The 24383-nt window shown below is 34.6% G+C and overlaps 1 protein-coding gene across 5 annotated transcripts in view; it reads left to right on the forward strand.

The window, feature by feature from the left end:
- MBTD1 (mbt domain containing 1) overlaps positions 1–24383 on the forward strand; it is a 75036-nt gene that overhangs the window by 13994 nt on the left and 36659 nt on the right. For 2 of the 5 annotated variants that reach the window (XM_051994275.1, XM_051994279.1), the window contains exons 2-6: positions 1827–1996; positions 12820–13021; positions 18082–18215; positions 19392–19506; positions 20340–20422. In XM_051994275.1, coding sequence (XP_051850235.1) covers positions 1985–1996; positions 12820–13021; positions 18082–18215; positions 19392–19506; positions 20340–20422 — 546 coding nt within the window. In that variant the 5' untranslated portion in view covers positions 1827–1984. Of the gene's footprint in view, positions 1–1826; positions 1997–12819; positions 13022–18081; positions 18222–19391; positions 19507–20339; positions 20423–24383 lie in introns of all 5 variants that reach the window. The other 3 variants (XM_051994277.1, XM_051994276.1, XM_051994278.1) reach the window with 2 other exon arrangements.

The following is a 24383-nucleotide window of genomic DNA, read 5'->3' on the forward strand; positions in this document are numbered from 1 at the left end:
TGCATTTTATTCTTTGTGTGTGAAGTGTGTGTGTGTGTGTGTGTGTGTGTGTGTGTGTGTACTTTATATATAAAGTATAATCCAACTCAAATGTTGAGAACAGTGGAAATAATGTTGGTACTACTATATACATTCATCTTTATGATGAGAATTTTTTTTGGTGTGATTTTTTTTTAAGTTAACTTAATCTATAAGATCCTCCTTTTTTCTCTTTTCCCTCTCTCTTTCCAGTGGGGCCAAGGAGCTCCAACACAGAGCTGTTTAGAGAATGATTAGAGCTAAAGGCTGAGGATGGGAAAAATCTCCTATATTCATTAATTTGTTGGTTGTAGGGGTATGTTTGTGGAAGGGAGGTAGTAAATAAGTATATGTGTAGATGGGTAAGTGAATGGGGATACCCAGGTCTGTCCACTCAGTCTTTTGAATAGGGAGCTAGAGCAAGGCCACAATAGTATACTTGTTTAGAAGGAGAAAGGAATTGAACATGTGAAATAGGCCACATTATGAAGTCATTAAGTCTTCGTGGGCTTCAGCCCTCAAATGAGAGGATCTATAAGGATGGAGAGCATGAGCTTATTAGAAGAACCTAACTGGTAGGATTCAATGTTGACTAATCAGAATGCCATTTTTCTTATTTTATATATGAAGAAATAAAGGGGGCAAGGGGAAGGTTCTTAAGAATGTATTTTTTTAATATTTTCTTTTTTATTCTAAACTTAATCATCAACAAATAAAAACTTAAGAAGAATATAGAAGGTTATATGTGAGGTCAGGAATTTTGTTCCATACAGGTTTTTTAAATGAATAATAAATTTAACAAGGTAATAACATAATTAATTGCCTTATTCATGTCCCCTTCTGAATTTTTTCCTATTTTTCTAAAAATCTTTCTCTTTCCTTTCCTGTATCATTTTTTCTCCCTATTATTATGAGGCCTCTTTAGAGAAAGTACCTTCACAAGGTTCTGAGGGGCAAAAAGATCTTCATTACTTAACTTATAGAGAAGAAAGGGGCAAGAAATACAGAGCCCAAAGAAGTGGTGGTAGGACTGACACATAAGTAAGTGGAGACTTTGGATCCAGGGAACCTGGAAGAGATGGGGTTGACTCCCAAGGCTTTGTGGCCTGCTGTGGGCATTATGTCAGTTTATGCTTACTCTTAACAAACCAGGCTCATGAAACGAAGAATTTCTGCTTAGGTTGCAGTTTTACATTCATCTAAGAGGTGATGCTTTCCCACCACATTTTAAAATGGGGAGTAGATTATAGAGAAGTTAATCAGCTTCCTAACTCCTACTGAGAAAGATCTTCACATTATGCCTTTATATCATTTGATATATTCTGGGCACTCATATTCAGAAATACATTTCAAAGTCAAATATTTCTAATTATTGGAAATGCTGCTTCCTTTTGCTATACGTAGTCAAATTGATGGTAAATTAGCAAATTCCTTTTCAATTATTACCTAGGACTACAATTTAGAATTGAGACTATCTATATATGGACTCTTACATCCTGACTCAATCCCTGATGGGGCACTGTTGCGTAGTGGATAGAAAGGACAGCCATGGAGACCTGGGTTCAGATTCTACCCAAAACTTAGTCATTGTGACAAGTCACTTAAACTTTCTGAGCCTCAGTTTTCTCAATTGTAAAATAAGTATTTTTCAACTTGATAGGATTGTTTTGAGGGTCAACTGAGAAAATCCTCCCAATGGGGTCATCATCCATTTCCCATCCCCTTTGTGTGGGTGCGTACCTGGTGTCTGTCCTGTGCACTCTTCTACCTCATCAGCTCACATGGGTTCAATTATCATCTCTGTGCAGACTACACAGCTTGGTGAAGTGGAGAAAGTGCTGGATGTGGAGTTAGAACCTGCGTTCAAATCCTGGCTCTGCTACTTATTCCCTGTGTGACCTTGAACAAATCCTTTAATCTCTCTGAGCCTCAGTTGCCTCATCTTAAAATGAGGGAGTTGGACTAGATGACCTTGAAGGTAAGGTCCCTTCCATCTCTAAATCTGCTTTCCTTTTGACTCCTAGCCTTCATCTCTCTCCTCTACTCTAATCCCACATCATCAATTTCCTGCTATTTGTTTCTATGTTGATGTTGCATAGGCAACTCAGACTCGGCACTTACCAAACTCATTTTCTCTCCTCCTTTTTGCTAACTTCCCTTTTTTTTGTCAGGGTTGCGACAATTTATTCACTGAGGTCTACAACATTGGGATTAGCCTCAACTCCCTCATCTCCCAGATCCAGTCAGTTGCCAAGTGTTTTTGATTCTTCTCTGTAACATCTTTATTCCCTTTTTTCCACTTACATCACAGTCACCCTTGTTTTATCACTTCTGTCCTGGACATAGCTTTTTGTTTGTACCAGCCCTTCTCTAATCTAGTTACAACTCTGGAACTCCAATTCTGATCACATAACTGGCTTAGGAAGTTTCAGTGGCACTCAGTTAACTCTAACATAAAGTACAAACTCCCCTGTTTAGAATTTAAAGCCAATCACTGTCTGGCTTCAATTTGCCTTTCCAGACTGATGTCACATTACTCCTCTTTACACACTCTACAATCCATCCAAACCGTCCCATGAGAGATAGCATTTTATCACCCATAGGCTCTCTCCCCCAAATTGGAATGACCTCCCTCCTCATCTTTATTTCTTGAAATCCCAGGCTCTCTTCAAAATTCAGCTCTTTTGTTACTACCTGTGTCAGACCTTTTCAGGTCCCCTGAATTGTTAGTGCTTTCCTCTGTCCCTGTCACTAAAACAATTTTGTGTTTCATCTGTATGTATTCTGTATCTACTTACCTATTCTCATATTGTTATCTTTTAGCAGAATATAAATTCACTGAGGTAAGGGATTATTGTTCATTCTATTGTTTGTAACCCCAGGACCTAGTTTGGCACATAGTAGGTTCTGCTTAAATATTTACTGATTTGGATTGCATTTTTTATTTCAATTTTATTTTATTTTCCATTCCAAATTCTATTTCTCTCATTTCCCTACCACTACCACTACTATAACCAATTGAGAAAACCGGAAAAATAAAGCCTTTTATAAATACATATAGTCAAGTAAAATAAATTCCTACATTAACCATATCTGAAAAAAATAACCTTCAGTCTGCATTCTTAGGGAGTTCATTAATAACTTGCTCAGTTTCTTTTTCTAAAATGGGACTGTTTAATTTATTTCCTCTGTTTAATTTGGGCAATCTATATTTTTGTAAGTATTCATCCCTTTCATTTAGATTATCAGACTTAGTGGCATATAGCTGGGCAAAAGAGCTCCTAATTATTGCTTTAATTTCCTATTCATTAAGTAAGTTCACCCTTTTCATTTTTGATATTGGTAATTTGATTTTCTTTCCTCTTTCTAATCAAATTAACTAAAGATTTATCTATTTTGTTGGTTTTTTCATAAAACCAACTCTTAGTTTTATTAGTTCAATAATTTTCTTTCAGTTTTAGTAATCTTTTTTTTCAGAATTTCAAATTAATATTTAATTGGGGATTTTTAATTTGTTCTTTTTCTAGCTTTTTTAGTTGTATGCCCAATCCATTGATTTTCTCTGTCTCTATTTTACTCATATAAGCATCTAAAGATGTAAAATTTCTCCTATAAACTGCTTTGGCTGTATCCCATAAATTTTATTATGTTGTCTCATTATTGTCATTCTCTTGGATGAAATTATTTCTATGGTTTGTTGTTTCACACACTCATTCTTTAGGATTAGATTATTTAGGGTCCAATTAATTTTTGGTCTATTTTTCCACATTTCTTTATTACATATAATCTTTATTGCATCATGATCTGAAAAAGATGCATTTAATATTTCTGCCTTTCTGCATCTGATTGTGAGATTTTTATGCCCTAATACGTGATCAGTTTTTGTGTAGGTCTATGTACCACTGAGAAAAAAATATATTCTTTTCTGTTCCCATTCAATTTTCTCCAGAAGTCTATCATACCTAACTTTTCTAAAATTCTATTTACTTCCTTCACTTTTTTCTTCTTTATTTTGTGGTGCTTTTTTTTTATTGTGTGTGTGCTTTTTATTTTTATTTTTTATTTATTTATTTATTTTTGCTGAGGCGATTGGGGTTAAGTGACTTGCCCAGGGTCACACGGCTAAGAAGTATTAAGTGTCTGAGATCAGATTTGAACTCAGGTTTTCCTGACTTCAGGGCTGGTGCTGTATCCACTGCGCCATCTAGCTGTTCCTACTCCTGCTTTTTTTTTTAATTTAGCCAAAGCATAATGGAGTCTGCTCCAGCCTTTTGCCTTTACTCTTTTTGTATCTCTCTGCTTCAAATGTTTCTTGTAAATAACATATTGTAGAGTTCTGACTTGTAACCGCTATCTGGTTCCATTTTATGGGAGAGTTCATCTCATTCAAATTCATAGTTAAAATTACTAACTATTTCCCACTAAACTTTTTCCCAGTTGATACTTTTCTCTCCTTTTCCCATTTCCTTCTCATCAGTGTTTTTCGATCACCACCTCCTTCAAAGTGCTCTCCTTTTTTTCAGCCCTTCCCCTTTTTCCTGTCTCTCCTTTTACTTTTGCCCTCTCTTCTATTAGCTTCCTCCTTTCAGTCTGCATTCTTGAGTTCCTCACTTTCCCGGAAGTGGGCAGCATATCATATCATGAGTCTTGGGAATTGCGACTGCTTCCATTGTCTAAAGTTCTTTAAAAGTTGTTTATCTTTACAATATTGTTGTTAATATATAAAACATTCTTTTGGTTTTGCTTGCCTTACTTTATATCAGTTCATTAAAGTCTTTTCACATTTCTTTGGAAACCATCATCTGTAATCATTTCTTAAGCACAGTAATATTTCCATCACATTCAACTGTTGTAACTTGTTTAACCATTCCCCAATTGATGAACACACACACTCACACACCCATTGTATTAAAGCTGTTATAGTGCTGTGTAAGAGTATATATCACTTTGGGGGGAGGAGAAGATTCATTTAGAGGCAAATTATAGAGAAATGAAACCTTAAAATGAATATTTATAATTTTAATCAGTTCCTTATTTTTGCCAGTGTAAAATAAGAACTTTTGATGACTTGACACAATACACTCTTCAAAGGATATAATTGCTGCTATGGCATTCATTTTAAAACACTAGAGATTTTATTTCAGCACAAATACTGCATTTGAATAGTGACATCCCTTTTTAGTTGAAGATTATTTTCATTGAAATTTAGAATGTTTGGAATAGTTTTACCAAAGAATATCACTCCACAAATATTCTAGTGAAACTGACTTACATAATGCTCCCCCAGATTTAGTAAGCTCTTTCCTTTGTTGCCATGCCTTTATACTGTCTCCCATGTCTATTATGTGCTGCTCTCTCATATTTTATCTGTTGGAAATCCTTCCATTATTTAAAGCTCAGTATTACTACCTCTTCTATGAAATTGCCTCACATTGCAGTCAGAAAGAGTTTAGAACCCAACTCTGATGTTTATTTTCTATATGATCTTGGGCAAATCAATTAACATATATGGGTCACAGTATCCTTGTCAATAAAATGAAGAGGTTGAACTAGAGGCCTCAGATCTTATAAAGCATTGGATGATTTCTCAGCCTCCTCTCATTACTCCTAGGTAATCTCTCTCTTTCTTGCATGTTGTTATTGATTCCTTTTCAGTCATATTTGAAAACCCTCATTTGGGCTTTATTGGCAAAGACACTAGAGTATTTTAATATTTTCTTCTCTAACTTATTTTACAAAAGAGAAAACTGAAGACTGGGTTATGTGACTTGCCCAGGGTCAGCCAGATTTGAACTTAAGATGACCTTTCCTGACTTCAGGGATGGCCCTTTAGCCTAGCACACTGGCAACCTAGCTGCATTAATAAGTTAACATAGTCTGATTTATATTCCTATGTCATCTTCCACACTAAACTGTAACTTCCTTGAGATTAGTCATTCTTTTTCATTTTAATACCTGCAGTGCCTTGCTTTACAGTTGTACTCTTACAAGTCTTGTAGAATTAAACATTTAAATGTGTTACCACTGTGGAGCAATATAGCGGACATCCTTCCCATTGAGGAACAATTTATAATATTGCTGACTGACCTTTGGCTTCAAACGTTATAAATCTTACTGTCATAACAATGAACATCTTATGAAGCATGTATATAAGAAAAGGCCTGAGTCCTAGCCTTTAAATAATATCCATAAAACTAGGAAATTTGCAAAAATGAATTATTGAGCCTTACTTTCTGCCCTGCTTTGTATACCCTCCAGACTTTCAAGCAATTGGATTTTCTTTTATTTGATTTCGTATATAAGCTCTTTGAGAACTGGGACTGTCTTGTTTTTTTCTTTGTATTCCCAGTATTAATACCATAATTAATGCACATAGTAAGCACTCGAAAATGCTTCTCCATTCTAATTGCATGCCTGTGCAAACAACTCCTAAATTATATACTTTATAGTACAAAAGCTTTACATGTGTGTATCTACACACATCTATACATATATGTACACATATCTCGTATTCTCACAATAATTTAATTTTTTATATACCATCATCACTTAACATAATTATATTATCTTTTTCTAAAATGCCTAAATCTTTCTCCTTTCTCTCTGCTTTACTGTCTCTCCATATCTCTCTTTTTCCCTCTCACTCTCTCTTTCATTCCCCATTTCCCTCTTCCCTTTCTTGCTAACACATGTACATCTTCATTTCTACTTTAATGAAAAGATTGACTCTGTCTGACTTGAGCACCCTTGTTTTCCATCATCTGTTCATTTTTGTGTTTTTGTTTTTATATTGAATTTTTATTTTCAGTTCTAAATTCTCTCCCTTCACCTCTTTCTCACTCATCAAAAAGACAAGAAATAAGTTTTATACATATGAAGTTAGCCATGATCTATTCTTTAAAAGCCTCTTTACCCTTTCTTTCCAACAATTAAACTTACCTCTCTCTGTATTTACTCCTTACAAAAATACCCAGAACCTTCCACTAACCTTTTTTTTTAAAGCTTTCCTTTTTCTTGTCTCCATTCATTCTAATTTTGATTTTCACCAGTCTCTTAAAATTGTTTTCTTCAGTCTCCAATGATCTCCTGATTACTTTCAGTGATTTTTTTCTCAGTGATCTTTAAGCTTTTAAGCTTAAAGCATTTGCTATTGTGATCCCACTTCTTTGAAATTCTCTTTTCTCTCAGTTGCCATAATACTGTTTTCTTCTAGTTGTCTCTTTCTTAGACTTAGTCCTTCTGCTTTTAAATGGTTCCTCTTCTTTATCAATTTATATTATTTTCAGTTTTACCTGTGCAATTGACTCCCAAATTTTCATTTTTAATCCTAAACTTCAAAATCCAAATTTCTAACTGCCTGCTAGGCAAATCTACTACATAAACTTAGTTTAGTTCCTCAAATTTAGCATGTCCAAAATTGAACTTATCATTTCCCCCAAAAAAACTTGCCTCTCTCCTCTCTCCATTTCTTTCTCTGATAATGGTATCAATATCTCCTCATTTTTCTGCAAAATTGGTTCTCTCTTCCTCCTTCTATTCCTATATCCTAATCCTCCTACCCCTAAATGTCTCTCATATTTTGGAGGTGTCAGTAAGAATAATTCCTACTGACACCTCCAAAATTCAGATTTTTATCTCATCACACATAGACTATTTAATAGCTTTCTGATAGATATCCCTGCTTCTAATCTCTGTCTCTTGTTCTATTTGAATATTCTAACAATATTTATCCTAATCCATTCATGTTCAGCTCTTATTTGCATTTATCTTTAGGTTCACCACATGGGGTTGATTCAATGTGTGATCCTTACACTGTTACTAAATTTAAGTTTTATTTATACATAAATCTCATCATGTCCCCCTGCCCAGAGAACTTTATATCCTTTATGTCACCTGTAAAGTAAAATTAAACTCATTATCTTGGCATTTAGTACCCACTACTCTTCCTATATGTCTTTCCAACTTTATTTTATATTACTCCCCTTCACATACACTCTATACTTTTGCTAAATTAAATCACTTGCTATTTTCTAGTCTCATTCTAATCCATTTATTTATCTAGTCACTATCTCTACTTCAAAGGACAATCTAGGACATTCCATACAAGTGAACAGTGAGTTAGACCTACAATTAAACAGGAAGAGAAGAGTAAGTTCTTTAGGAAATTTTGAAGCACCTTTAATGACCTTAAGCTTCTCCCCAAAACAAGGCAAGTCTTTTTAATATGGAATTTCTACAAATATTATTATTTGATTTCACTGTCTGGAGCACAATAATCTCTGAAGAATTGAAAATAAAAATCACTTTTAAAAGCATGAGACATAATAGCAAATTGCAACATATTACCAGGGAGTAATTTAAACAAAGAACAGAAGTTTAAAAAAATTCAAAAAATGTGTATTGTAAAATGTAAAGACAAGGGTTTTGGTCATAGATAAAGAATAACAGATGGATGACCTAAGCATTTCATTAGTATTTTCATAATATCAAGAGAAAAAAAGAAATGTTTCCAGGACCTAGTATGGACACCCTGACACCCTCTCTTCTCCACTGCCCCCTCACCCAGACGAGAATTTTTATTGATAAAAGGAATGTCCATTTAGCATAATATTAATCCATTTGAATCTTTCTCATATGAGTGTAGTATGCCCACATAAATTCATACCCTTCAAGGATCAGCAGATTGTAACCTCCCATGATGCTTTCCTTATTTCCCCGGTTCTGAATTATCAACATCCTCCTTTTCATCTTTAATACCACTTTCTCCTTTGAATTTGACCATGTTCTAACCTAAACCATAGTCGTATGTGTATATATCTCATTCTCACCTTTCCCCTTCATCCAAATTATAAACTCCTTGAGGGCAGATATAAATTTTTCATAAATCTCTGCATCTTAAATAAGGTAGTAATTTAAAATAGTTATTTAACTGAGCAACTTTGTGAGTGGGATATTGTATTTCTGATCCTCATTTAATACAAAATTAATCAAGCTCAAAGAGGTGTAAAAAATATCTTGACCAAAATCTTAACTGCTGATAATCTTGCCCTGAATCCCATTTAGAACTAGGAGTCAAAGCTGGAAATCCAGGTTAAAACCATTTTCTTATATGCCATGGTGCCTCCCATATCAAAATGACTTTTTGAGTACCATTCTCCTACACAGTAGTCACTTGTGAAGCTCTTAGATGTTATCAACGAATGGCAGTTTAGGGATGAATAGTTGTAAATTGCCTTTGTTACCTCTGGCATATGGTCTTAAATATCTTCAGTAATAACCAAACTTACCTTTTGAGGACATATTTGGTTTTTGGAAAAAGTGAAAAGTCTATTCCAAGCCAAGCACAGTGAATGAGTGCCTTCTTTTTCTAACTATACCCTGTGTTTATTCTCTTAATATTTACTTTTTGTATATCAATATTTATTTTTGCTGTCTCTTTCATAAGGTAAATTCTCAGAGAAGGGACTATTTCTTTTTTTGTATTTGCATCCCTAGTACCTCCTGTGGTGCCTGATCCCTGGTTGATACTTAAAAAATACTTGTGAATTGAGTGTTTAATATTCCCAGGATGAGGCCAAAAAAACAGGATAGGAGATTCTGCCCTTCATTATCTGGTTTGGATTGGAATTTTTGTTGGTTTATTTTTTTAATCTGGCTAATAAACTGGCATTGGAGATCTTTTAAAATGATCTTTTAAATCTTTTAAAATTCTAAAGATCTAAAAGTCTTTTAAAATTCATTGTGACAATGTTTTAGACATTGAAATTAATATATGCTTCAACTTTGAGGACATACTCATCTATGTACATGGGGGAGGGGGTAGTTTACCTAGAATCATTGATGATTCTAGGTACAGTAAGAAGTATAATTATCCATCAAATAAATGGACTTACCACCCAACCTCACTCCAGTTATTTGAAACAGACATATTCTTTAGGTGACAGCAGATTTTCAGTTGCAGTGTAAAGGAAAATCTTTTCAAAGAAAAAGTTGCTGTCCCTTCTGAGGAAGCTACTTCTCCCTTTTAATGATTACATGGCCACTGGCACTGTCAGGTGAGAGATTTTCCTTCAGGGATCCAGAGGAAGAGGAGACTTATTAGATAAAATCCTTTGCTCTAAGGAGTATTGAGGCAACTTTTTTGTCAGAAAGTTATGTTGTTGTCCTGGCTCTCTTGTCAGAAATAGGACAGAGATGCTTCCAAGTCTTGCTAGACCAGATAATTAAGAGTATGGTGATGTAGAAATGAAGGAAAACTTGGAGGAAAAATTACTTATCTAGAAGTTTTAGAATCTAAAAGAAGAGAGAAAATTGAAGCATAAACTAACATGAACCTTCGATTTTAGGTATAGATTTAGGTATAGAAAGGTTTGTTGAAAGAATAGGTAGGATCTCATGGACTTCTATCCTGAAGGGGGAGTTAAAGGTTGGAGAGCTTTCAAGAACAAAATTATTCTGAAGGCAAATACAATAAGGAAAAAGATGGGAGTTTTTAAATTATAGATTACAGCCTCCCTGAGAACAAGGATTATTTGATGCCTTTTTCTTTGTAGTCCCAACACTTAGTACAGTGTCTCAGGTATAATAGGTGCTTAATAAATGCTAATTGATTAATAACTCCCTATCTCTTTCTTCCCTTCACCATCCCCTTTCTCCCCCTCCCAAAAAAAAAAAAAAAGTTATAGAATCATAGGAAGCTCATTAACTTGTTTTCCAAGTACATTCTCAAAAGAATGGTGTTAGCTGTAAATCTCAAAAAGGGTCAAGGCTGACAGGTAGGAAAAGGCTAAGAACACCAAATAGGATAGTGGTTGTTTTGGGGTTTGGTTAGAGCTTTAGGAAAAGAGAAGACACAAAAAAAGATGGATGGCAACAGTAGAAACAAAACTACTCTATCTCTTCTTTTGCTTCCCTTTCCTCTTTCAAGGAGAGAATGATCTTGGAACAGTAAAGTAAGGAGCAAAAATTACTAAAAGGAAATTGCCACCCAAGTTAATAAATAAAAAACAGCTTTAGCTACCAGTGATGGATTCAGACCCCCAGGGCCAGAGGAAACTTGGATACTGAAACAACGAAGATGGGCCTATACAGAGTCAGAGTCATATAGTGTTAAAGAAAGGCAAGCATCCTGATTTTCACCCAGAGAAAAAGAAGCAAAATTTATATGCCATAAGTCAGGGAGCTTGACTTTTATTCCTAGCAAAATCTTAGAACATGATAGAATTGAGGACCACCTACAAATTGAAGTGGAGGTCACAAGACTATGAAGAATTTTTGCTTCTTGGCAGAGATTGGTCAACTAGGTGTAGAAGGAAGCATACTCTATCACACATGGCTAATGTTTTATTTTGCTTAACAGAACTTCTTTGTTAAGAGGAAGGGTAAAATCATTGGAAAATGGCAACTATGTTTAGTGGTTTAAAGAACATTAGACATTGCTGAAAAACAACAAAACGGGTTATGCCAGACTGAAAACATTTCCTTTTTTGGCAGGCTTACTAGATTGATAGAAATAGGAGGGAGGGAGGGAGGGAGGGAAGGAGAGAGAGAGAGAGAGAGAGAGAGAGAGAGAGAGAGAGAGAGAGAGAGAGAGAGAGAGAGAGTGTGAGTGAGTGTGTACATAGTTTTCAGCAAGAATTTTTGCAGTCTCATTCTAGTGGAAAAAATGGGGAGATGTGAACTAAATGAAGATAAGAAAATATGAAATAGATTATTCAGAATGCATTTATGAAGTGCTTCCTATATGGTAGACACTAGGCTAAATGATAAATAATATAGTTAGGTGGATTCCAAAGTGGCCAGACTTAAGAGAATCACGAGTGGTCTTTGTCTTTTTAAGAAGCAGCTTCACAGTGATGCCACCCAAGGAGCTGTGCTATTGAGCAATTTTATGATTGACTTTGGATAAAGGCTTAAAATGGTGTTCTTAGGATTACAAATGAAGTAGAGCTGGGAAGGATCATTAATATGGTTCCAAATAGACTTAGAAACTGGAACATTAAACTAAATCTGTAATAAGCTGAAATTTAATGAAGTCAAATGTGCAAATCCTTGTTTGGGCCTTTTAAAGTCAATTTCTCAAGTACACAGTAGTAAATTCATGGCAGGCAACAGTTTGACTGAAAAGGTTTCATGAACTTCATTAAAATACTGGTTAATTTTCTGCAGAACAGTGTGATTTGGCAACCTGGAAAACTGACATTATCTTAGGTTTAACTGAGTAAGGCATAGTATCTTTTATTTCAGAAGTCTTCCATCTTCCCCGTTATCTGATTTGTTTAGGACTGCATAGCTGACAACCATTTATTGCTTTATTTTTGCCTTAGAAAACTGACCCCTACACACACTCCCAAGAAAATTATCTAGGAAACAACATATGGCATATAGAAATATTAGCTCATGGTTTGGGGAGGGAGGAGGTTAAACTGTTTTTTCATTTGGGAGAGAGGAATAGCTTTTCAAGTACAATGAAAGAAGAATCTACAATATTAATGTATAAGAATGTAATATAGGCTGGTTTCTTTGAACAGAAAGTAATTTTTCCTTAGGGGCAATTTTAACCATTACTTTCATTAAAGATAATTGTAACCATGAAACCAAAGAATCTGAAGTAGGCTTAATACATCTCTAAGAAGATGAATATCCCAAATTTGAATAAAGATGTTCGTACTGTTCAGCTACCCAGAACAGAATGAGCACTATTAAAATTTATTTTTACCATTTCTGCTCCAAGAATATTTCATTTAATCTGCTTAATTTCTTGTTAATTGTAATGCAATAATGCTTCATTTATGTTTTAAGACTGAGCATTCTACACATTCCGAAAGGAAACGGCGAGATTCATTCGGGATGTTTGACGGTTATGATAGCTGCAGTGAGGACACCAGTAGCAGCTCCAGCTCTGATGAAAGTGAAGAAGAAGTTGCTCCCTTACCCTCTAGTCTCCCAATTATTAAGAATAATGGACAAGTCTATACATATCCAGATGGTAAATCTGGCATGGGTAAGTGCTAAAATTTGTGCTGTGCTATTTTTATTATCCAGTTTTATTGGTTGATTTTTAAAAATTGGAATTCCTCTTTTATTCAGTTTTAAGTCTTTAAACCTCTCTTAAATTTTTTTGATGGAAACAATAGACCACAGAATTTGCATTTCCTGAAATGTCTCTGTATTTTTCTACTAATAAACAACTAAATGTTAAAATAAAAAAAAGGAGACTGGGTTACTTTATAAGATAGACAATCAGCTTCTAAAATATTCAGAGTTCTTAAGATCATAAAAGCTTAAGAATCAGAAGGAAAAAAGTTAATCCCATCCAGACTTCCAAAGGTTCAAGAATCTTTACCACATTTTCTATAATAGCAGTCATTCGGCTTCTCTTGAAACACTTATGGCCGTATCCCACATTTCAGAGAGCAGGTCATTCTAATTTTAATTGCTAAAAAGCCCTTAACTACATTGAGTTGAATTTTGCTCCTTGCCCTACCGCACTATACCACACCATCATTGTAGCTCCTGCCTATCATTGCTGGTTCTGCCCTCTGCCCTCTGAGCATAAAGCATAAAATTAGTGTTGTTCCCTTTTCCATGTGAAAAACCTCCAGATATCTGTAAGAATAGGAACGAGATAGAGAAAATGACTTTATTAGTCGTTAGGTGGACTCTTCACTAAGAAATTTTCAGTCATTTTTATAAGATTCTCTGTAAAAAACAGAAGATTTTTTGCAGCTCTTCAATCACACTACTCAGCTTCAGTATCAGAAATTTTGGTGAACCCCCAAATAGAACCTTCATAAGGAATCTTGATTGAACTTCAGATATTCAGATTTCTACTATAACCAAAGAGGGTAAGCTATAATTTCAGCATCCCCAGAAGAGAGGAATTTGATAAAGGAGTGCTCTAGCCTTTTCAGGTTCTAAGCCAAGATTGCTTGATTCCATCCCTCCCATGATCTAGAGGCAGATTGTAGGGGTTATCATTTCTACTTTTATCAAATTCAATTTTGCCATCCATATTAAATACTCTTACTTCCTGTCTTACTCTCTTCTAAATCTTTTCCAGTCTCAGCCTCATCATTCAACAACTGCCCTCTCCAAAGTAACCTTTATTTGACACTGTTGATCACATTTGCCTCCTGTTACTCATTCTTCTCTGGGTTTTCATGGCACTAGTTAGTACTAGTGTTTCCCCTTTTTTCTCAGACTCTTTAACTGGTTTCTCTTGTTCATCCTGGCCACTAAAGACAGATAATCCCTAAGGCTCTCTCCTGAGCTCTTTTCTCTCTCTGTAGCATTCTATCAGCTCCCCTAGATTCAGTTATCATCTTCAAGCAGGTGAACCATTGTGCCACATTCCCAACTATTTTTTGGACCTTTATAGATGTCCCATAGGCATCTCAACTCAGCATGTCCAAAACAGAATTCATCTCCTTTTCCTCAAAATCTTCCTATTTTCCTTGCCTATTGCTCTTTCTTTTTAATTTTCAATAGTATTTTATTTTGCAAATAGATGTAAAGATGTTTTTCAACATTCATATTGTAAGACTTATTTCAAATTTTTCTGCCTCCCTTCCTTACCTCTCCCCTCCCCCAAACAGCACGTAATACAGGTTAAATATGTGTAATTCTTTTAAATATATTTCCATATTTTTCCTGTTATACAAGAAAAGTTAGACCCCCCCCAAAAAAAATGAGAAAGAAAAAAAATGAAAATATTATGTTTTTATCTATATTCAATCTCCATAATTCTCTCTGTGGATGCAAATGTCATTTTCCCTCTCAATTCTATTGGAATTGTTGTCTTGAATCACCAAATTGTTGAGAAGAGTAACCCCTTCAAATTGATCATCACATAATCTTGTTGAGTTTATCTATTACTGTTAAAAGCACTGCCTTCCTCTTGGTCACCCAGGTTCAATCCTAGCTATTATCTTTGATTCCTCACCCTCACTCTCTATATCCAGTCTATTGTGAAATTTTATATTTTCTACCTTGACTTCTCTAATTGAAATATGAAATGCTGTGTTTGGCTTTTAAAGTCCTTGACAGTCTGACCTTTTCCTATATTTACAAAGTAGTTAAACTCTTCACTTCTATGTACTCTTGGATCCAGTGTCATTGGCCTGTTTACTGTCCTTTGCAAATGACATTACGTCTTCCAACTCTGTGCCGGCTACTCACCATGGCTGGAAGATTTTTCTTCATCACATCTGCTTCTTAGTTCCCCTGGCTTCCTTCAGGACTTAGCTCAGCTCCCAGCATGTACAAAAGACCTTTCCCAGTCCACCCAGCTGCTGTTGTCCTTCTCAGAGATGACTCTTCCATCTGTTCTCTATGTGCCTGGTAATTTGTTATTTCCTCCATTATAATGTGAGCCCCTTGATAGCAGGGACAATTCTTTACATCCCAACATTGAGCACAATGACTGGCACATAATAAGTGCTTAGTGTTTGTTGCCTGGCTGAGCTCACTTGGAACTGTTGACCCTCTTGGATCCTTTTATAAAGATTCTTACTAACGCCTTCATGCTGGACCCAGAGAAATTTATACAAGTAAGCAGGACTTAGCTCAGATACCCACAGAGTATACAAGCCTAATGTCAAAAGAGCTTTCTTTATGCTGTGGGCAGGTAGACTATTTTATGACCCATTGTCTCTTCTAGGATCTATAAAAGTAGAATGAAAATAAAAATAAGACTTCCTAACATTGAGGGATTTGCCAGAACTATAATCCCTATGTTCCCCTGTGTTTGAAGTTTAGGTTCTTATTTCCAGAAACTCCATTGTCTACTTCATGGCTCTTGCATTAGTGTGACAGGAGGGGTTTCCAATCCAACCCTGAACTGACCCTAAAATTAGCAAGACAATTGATGAATAGCTGTTCCAGCAAAAGATCCAGACTTAACCAGACTGACTTACTCCAGGCCTGGTAAATAACTTACTTGCAAATATTTTACCCAGATATAACTGCTGTCCCTATCCCATTCATTTTCAGTGGCCCTCAGAATGTAATTCCTTATATTGAGTGGCCTGTACATCATTTGGAGTTGCAAATAAATTATTTTTGACTCTTACCTATGGTACCCAGTACTATTCAGATGTCTGTCAGGTGATCACTGGCCACCTCTTTTTGATGGCAGCATCTCAGTATACTAAAACTTTTAGGATGTTGACAAAGCAAGAGTCAGGATTTTTTTTTTAATTTTGAACACAATAAAAGAATAGAAAACTAAATGGAACAGTTAGTAAAGAATTTCTTATTTAAGAAAACTGAAAAAGCAACAAGTTTAAAAACATAAACTAAATATCAAAATATAAAATCTGAAAAAAATATCAAAAAAGAGACTAACAAAGTTTTTGAAAGTTTACTTGATAAATAACTAGGAACTGTTGGACTTTTTAAAAAAATAATTAAAAATAACTTTTTAAAAACTTTTAAATAATAAATTAAGTTTAAAAATTTTTAAAGTATGCATCAAGATTGTTTTGCAGTGGTTAAAAAATAAAATGTCTAACACTTAAACTGTTTGGGTTCACAGCTTGCATTGGTAGAGGGAGTTTCCTCATTCACGGAATTCTCTATATCAATGAAATCACAGACTTTGTCCCTTTTCCCTATGTATAAAGACAGACAGACAGATACATACACACATACTCACACTCAACTCTAACACAGTCTGGGACTGGTGCCTTCTTTGTCATTAATGTTGGACCCCGTTGATCAATAGGGGTTAGGCCAGGATCACTTTGAAATTAAACTTGAGAACTTGTGTTCTAATCTAGTTAAATGGTTTGGGACATACAACAAAATAAACATGCAGAATAAATACAAAATAATTGTAAGGTAGTTGGAGAGAGCAGGATCAGACATTTTGTTCAAGTTGTTTGAGCGTTATCTTGAAGAAAGTGAGGAATTCTGTAAGGCAGAGGCAAGGAGAGGATGTATACTAGGATTGGGGAGAGCCTTTACAAAGGGATAAAGCTCTGTGAGGAATAAAGAGATCACAGGATACAGGAAGGGTAATGTATAATTAAATAAGAGAGGTTGAAGCTAGGTTGTGAAAGGCTTTAAAAGCCAAACAGAAATTAATATTTAATGCTAGCACCATTAAAGGGCTGCTGGAATTTATTGCACTGACATGGGTAGTGGATTTAGGATTTAGTAAAAATCATTTTAGCAACTATATAAAGTATAGACTCGAGTAGGACATAATGTGGTCAGTGAAACCAATTAGGAAGCTGTTAACAATAACCAGAAAAAAGGTGATGAGGGCCTGAAAAAAGATGATATCTCTATGAGAAAAAAGAAAGAAAAAAAGGATAGAATCTGAAATGATTCAGAGATACAAAAGGCATAATTTGACAACTCATTTCCCATGGAGTGAAGGAGAAGGAAGAATGCATGAAAATACCAAGGTTATAATCCTGGAAGACTGAAAGATAAATGATATCTTTAAGAGAAATAGGAAAGTTTGGAAGAGGGGAAAGTTTTAACAGGGAGAAGGAGAAAGTAAATGAGTTCAGTTTTGCACATGTTTAGTTTGAAGATGATGATGAGAGATCCAGTTTGAAATGTCTAAAAAGCTGCAAGTGATCTGGAACTTAAATGGAAAACTGGAGTTAATTATATAGAGCTGTGATTTACATAATAAATAAACTGATAAGTACTAATGAAGTCAAGGAAGAGAAAAGGGTTTAAGAGGGGGCATAATAAGATCCAGCTAAGGAAACAACCAGAAGAGAGAAGAATCAGGAAAACCCAGTGAAGAAACAGTGTCCTCATTATCAACATTTGTTCTTAACGTTGTCTGGATTTTCTTTCTTATTATTTAGCAAGGAAACTTGCCTCTAAAACCCAACTTGAAGTTCTGATCATGAAATCATACCTAGGTTTTGATTTTTCCTCAACTTCTTGAAGTCTGTTCCTATTATAATTACTAGAAGGAACTTATAGGAGAATAGAAATTAGTATCCCTTGGTTCTTTGGAAGCCTGATTAAGTTGTATGGTTAAAAACTGATTTTTTTGGTGAGAGATTCCTAATAGCTTTCTTTTTTGTTAATTAGCTACATGTGAAATGTGTGGAATGGTCGGAGTACGAGATGCTTTTTATTCTAAAACAAAGCGTTTCTGCAGTGTTTCATGTTCAAGAAGTTATTCCTCAAACTCCAAGAAGGCAAGCATTTTGGCAAGACTTCAGGTAACGGTACAGAAACTTTTTTATTCTTATGAATCTCTAATTTCTATAGGTTTTTGTTTGTTTTGTTTTGTTTTGTTTTTTGTCATTTGATGATAATCTTTCAAGCTGGGCTGCTACCAATTGGCCAGTTTCTTGTTTTCATTTTATATTCTATTTCATAATGAAATGATTTTGTTAAAAATCTTGTGGACTTCCTTAAGAAACAGCCCAGCTCTGCCTCAAAATAATGTTTTTATTTTTCATGTGAATCAAATTTTTAAAATTTAATTTAATTAATTAATTTAATTTGATATTGTGTGAATTCAACAAATTGTTTCTATTTCTCAAGTGAATCTATATTGAAAGTAATATAGCACTTGAAGCATTTTACTTTTAGCATAAAATAAAAATACAGTTTTTGCATATTTGGGGGGAGGACGGCAATTTTTCATGATTATCTGCTTTAATTTTGCCTTTATCTTTATTTTTTAGTATTGGTTGAATTATTCAAATTCAAACTGCATTACTAAATCTTTCCAAGTTTGAGAAGACAGCCTTCTTCAAACACAAACTCCTCTCTTAAATACTTATTGGCTTACTGACCAAGTTATTTGAGTTCACAATTTGGCTCTTCACTGTCCTTGTTTGCTTATTTACATAATAGATTTATATCTTGAGCATTTTCTTTATTCCACTTATCTGGTAAATATAACAATTTCCCCACTTTCTTCACAGTAGCACTATTATTTCAGCCCTCACATATCAAAAAATATGCTACACGTACAGTCATTAGTTGTTTCATCAACTTCCCAAAGAAATTAATCTACATCTCATTGGCTGACAACTTGTCATGTTATAAATTTTATCCTTGACCGGACATCACACTTTTTGCCTCTGAGCACAAATTGTATTGCCATGTCATAACTCCTCTTGTGTAACTCCTGTGGGAAGGACTTCAGGTTTTGCCACAGCCTGATATTTTAATTGTGTATATATGCAATACTTAATGAATAAATATTTAACCTGCGTATTGCTATGGTCATCTGACATCTGTGTATTTCTGCATCCTAAAAGCTTCCCACCTTGAAAGTTCCTTGTGCTTCCCTAGTTTACAATTTTCTAAAACATCAAGATTTAAATTAGATTAAAGGTTGAATGAAAAAGGTCACTCTGTTTACTTAACTCTTTTTGTTTCAGGGTAAACCTCCCACTAAGAAAGCAAAAGTTCTTCAGAAGCAGCCTTTGGTGGCGAAGCTAGCAGCTTATGCTCAGTACCAAGCCACTCTCCAGAGCCAAGCCAAGACGAAGTCAGGTAATGTGGCAATAGCCAGGGGCCAGAGTTGATGGGAGAGGAGCCTAACTGAACTAGCAAAGACGTCCTTACTGAAATTTTCTTCATTATCCTGTCTTTTCATGCCTTTCTACTAGAGGCCTGCAGAGTAGAAGAAAGCTTGGAGCCAAAGCATTTGGCAAATTGGGAAGGGAGAGAGGGAGAGGAGAGAGGCAGGGCAAAGCTTAGAGATAATCAGCATTTATTTAGTACTTACTATAGGGCAGTGTGCTAAGCTCTTTGTGATTGTTATCTCATTTGACCCTCCTGACTACCCTGGGACACAGGTGCTATTATTACTCCCATTTCACAGATAAGAAACCTGGGTTTAGGTGACTTGCCCAGAGTCACACAGTAAGTATCTGAGGCTGGATCTGAACTCATCTTCCCACCTTGTGGTCCTTATCCTGCACACCAGAGTGCCACTTAGCTGTCTGAGGCTAGAGCAAGCACGTAAAGCCAGTTTTCAAGGGAGTAGCAGCACACGGATAGTAAGGCAATCTGCAAACCTCTGGGTCTGAGAGACCACTGAGCAAATGCTTTGAAGACCCACCAAAGTAGACCTCGTGGTCTTTGCCTTCCAGAGCATGTTTCTGTTCAGTTCTTCTGTGACTGAAAACTCCAGAGCAGACATGAGTAGCTTTCACATGGGGGGTGGCAGGGACTGCCTTTTTTGAATGGTTAACTTGCATTTAATCTAAATTAATAACTAACAACTTTGATGTCACATCATATTGCATTTCAATGGACTTTTACTGAACATTAAAGCTTTTAAAGGTTTGATTTTTTTTAATTTAACTTCTCTCTTTTCGCAGCAGTCTCCTTGGAAGGCTTCAGCTGGGGTAATTACATCAACAGTAATAGCTTTATAGCTGCTCCAGTGACCTGTTTTAAGCATGTGAGTATAGATTTGCTACTTTTATCACTTGAATAAGTGTAAATAAATTAACTGGTTTGTTTTTCAAAAACAAGCTTTTGTTTTAACAGATTACAATGGAAATTTTTCTTTTTACCTTGCATAAGTTTGTCATTATTGTTAATGGAAAAGAATCCTATATTTGGACTTGTTTATGAAGAAAGCAAAGAATTCCCCTTCTCATTTTGTGTTGTATCCATGCATTAAATCCTGAAGATTCGGCAGTGTCATTAGTATTATGATGTTAGCTATTTGTTTAAAACATTAACAAAGTATTATTGAAGTCCATACTTTATTAAATAGATTATTGGAAATAATGCAGAATTTCATTTGTTGACTAAGTAAAAGGACTGATTTATTCTTTTCATTTATCTAGTCATAAAAATTACCCTGTCATGCCTTTTTATATAAGCATGTAAAAATTAAATTGAAAAGTTTTCTATTCTGTAGTTTGTTAATATCTACTCTAGGATAACATCATCCCAGTCTCTTGGAACCTAGCAAATCTATTGATTATCATTTTTTTTCCATCATCCTTGGTATCTGTCTGGCCCTTCAGAACTTATTCTTTGCTTAGACCTGATGTTTTCTTCCCAGTTTTGTTGTTGTTGTTGTTGTTGTTGTTTTATTTCCATATCACAAGAATAAAGCACTAGGAATTGCTTATACCTATATTCCCTAAAGCCAACCCTTCACAGTAGCATATAAGACCTTCCCATTAATTACATGTATAGTTTAATGTTGTTGCAACACAGTATTAGAGATAATTCTTGCTAAATACATTATTAAGCTGATAAATAATGTCTTAAATATGGCATTTTTTAAATTTAGGATTCCAACTGTAACTTAAGAACAACCTTAATTATTAAAGTATTCTTTTAAAAATACTTGGCATTTTTAAAAAGTTTTTAATTATTTCTATATATCTATTTTAGATAGAGGAAGGCTCTTAAATGAGAATTAGCTGAATTATGGCTCTTTGATTGTTGAGGCTGATTTTGTTAACATTAAGATATGTTTAATCACAGGTATCAGTATATGAACAGTCAATATAGATAGAGTTTCAGTTCCTGCTGCTCCTGAAAATCCAAAAATATTATTTATTCTCTTAACAAATAATGGTCATCTCACAGGGAAAAGCAGATCATTGAATTTCACCTACATGCTCTAAATTAAGAAAGCATTTAAATGTAATTTCATATTTGTTTAAATAGAGTTTTATTAGTTCTTAGAAACAAAGAGTTTGAGGTTTATAACTAAAAATGGATAAATCACAAGAATTTGCTCTTCACTCTCCCTCCTTTGAATTAATAGTGGCTGGTCTTTGACTAGAGAGACACAAATTAAAGTACCAAGTAAAGATAACCCAATTGAACTGACCTGAATGGAATATCTAATATTTCCTCTCATTGAAATGTTAATTTTAGCCACATGCAATATTGCTTCAGTGGGAAAACAAACCACTGCACAGCATGTAGTCAACCTAGCGATGTCACAGCTTATGAGACTGTGAGGAAGGGAAACTTTGGAGCTTTGTCTGTTTTCCAGCAACGGAATTAGTTAATTTATAAAACAAACAGCCTTTATCACATAAAATGGAGCTGCCAAAGTGAAAAAGATAAAAAACCTTGACACCTAGACTCACTCTTCAAATTTTCATTAACTTCTGATGGCCCTCCCTCACTTCTTTCTTTACCGACTGATTCTACTTCAATGAGAATGAGTTTGTTAGTCTCAGAATTTCAAAATTCAGAATTTTTGTATATATGTTTAAGCTTTTTTTATTTGGAATGAAGGAATAAAAAGAAGGTAAAACATAAGTTCTTTTAGGGTGATGACTAGTGGTGCTCATTGAGGAAGAGAAAGGCCAGAGTATCTCCATAAAGCACCCTTTGTTCTTCTTGGGAAGCAGAAATCGTAGCAAATAAAAACCTCTTCCTGGAATCTCCTTCAACTGGTGGAATCTGACCTTTTCTTCATGAACAAGGATTCTGCCTCTTCTATCTGCTCTTTTAACCCTGCCTCAGTCCTCCACTATTCATTTTTTTTTTCCCTTTTCCACATTTGGTTTTACTTTGGCTAGTAATATTTTCTCAGAAAAACTTATTTGTTCTTCATTTCCTGGAACATATTCGATACTGTCCACATTCCTACTACTAATATTAATCAAAAGAGTATTATTGAAATGTGTCTTCTTTGTTTAAATGGAGATATTCCTAAAATTATACAAAGTGGTTTATCACTTATCATTCAAGAAGAGCAGTGATATTTGACAGAAATGTGTTCTCATGATTAAACCTAAGCTATCATGGATTTAACCAAACCGGAAGATGCATTTTTTAGTAAATCTGTATATCTCATGACTGCTCTCTACAAAGTGTCTGATGTATCTGTCTTTTCTCTAAGAATTTGAGAGATGATCCTTATAACCTTTCTTTTTAGCAGTTAGAAGTATAATGATCTTATTACCTTTTGGGATAATTGGCTTTTTTTTTTTGCCTTAGGACTCATAGTTTGCTTTTCAGAACACAAAATCTGCATCTCAAAATGACTTAAAGTTAGGAACTAAATATAGGGACTGCATCACAGAATTTCAGAGATGGAAGCAACCTCCAGGATTATGGTTCATCCCACATCTGAGCAGGAATCCTCTCTATAATATCACTATAACAACAGTCATCTAGCCTCTGCTTGAAGATTTCAATAGATAGGAAATTCACTTTCTCATGCATCCCATTGAACTTTGGAATAGTTATTTCCTTAACAATGAAAATCCTTTATAACAATGCTATGTACAGTGTTTGATAGCTTTTAATGATGAAATTCATATGTTCTTTTCTTCTACAAATCATTTAAATTTAATGCTAGAGTATTCTCAAAACATAGCAAAATACATACAGAACATCTGCATTATAGAGAATGATGGTTGATTCTTGACTGCTTTTTCCCCCGTTTTATTTAAAAGATGCTATCATACCTCTATTCCAGTCATCTCTATAAATAAAAAGAAGTAATACATGATTAAAATTATAAAGCACAAAATAAATGAGAAATGCAAAGTCATATATAATCAGAATTTCTTTTGCTTATATGTTTCAGATTTATATTCTGCTAAACACTTATGTAGGTGGTATTATGTGTATTCAAGTTTCTTCTCCTCATTGATATTCTCATCACTCAAGAGACCAAAAATGTTTTGGTTGTGCTATTCTTTCTCCTCTTTTTTTTCTGTGAAAATAATTTAAGGAACTTTGAACTGAAATGATCTTTTATCTGTATGAAGGAGAGTATGTACTATGGTTCTAAAACTATCCTGATAGGTCATTATACTATATCATATTTCTCCTTTTTTTATATACCAAGTCTTCAGAAATGTAGTAGTGATTATTTGTTCTTTTCAGACTTAGTAAACTTGTATTTCTGCTAGAAGAGTAATATCTTCCTCTACGTATATTTATAAGGAATTACTGACTAATTTTCTAGGATGTATTTAGCTATTTATTGGATTTCAGCTGCTAAGATGATCCTCTGGATTTGTGATATTTTTTAAATAGTCAAGTTCATTTGAAATTCAGCGAACATTTATTGAGTGCTTATTAGATGCAAGCATTGAGGGAATGGAAAGATAAAAATAATATAGTTACTGCCCTCAAAGGTGGTTTCCATTTCATCAGGAAGCTATGACAAATATCTCTCCTGCCCCCCCCCCCAAAAAAAATTTTCTTTTACTAGATAGTATATAGTATATACTGTAAAAGAGGTCCATAGTGTTCTGGGCATTGAAAATAATAGATCTTATCCAGGCACCAAAATTAACCATCTGTCTCTTCTAGGTTGTGTGATAGATTCTTAATGAGAATGATCTTTTCCACAGTTATTTTAAAATAATAGAGCATTTTAATTGATTACAGTCAAATTATGGGGAAAATATATTTTGGCACAA

This window comes from Antechinus flavipes, chromosome 4 (genome assembly GCF_016432865.1).
Source record: "Antechinus flavipes isolate AdamAnt ecotype Samford, QLD, Australia chromosome 4, AdamAnt_v2, whole genome shotgun sequence".
Classification (NCBI taxonomy): domain Eukaryota; kingdom Metazoa; phylum Chordata; class Mammalia; order Dasyuromorphia; family Dasyuridae; genus Antechinus; species Antechinus flavipes.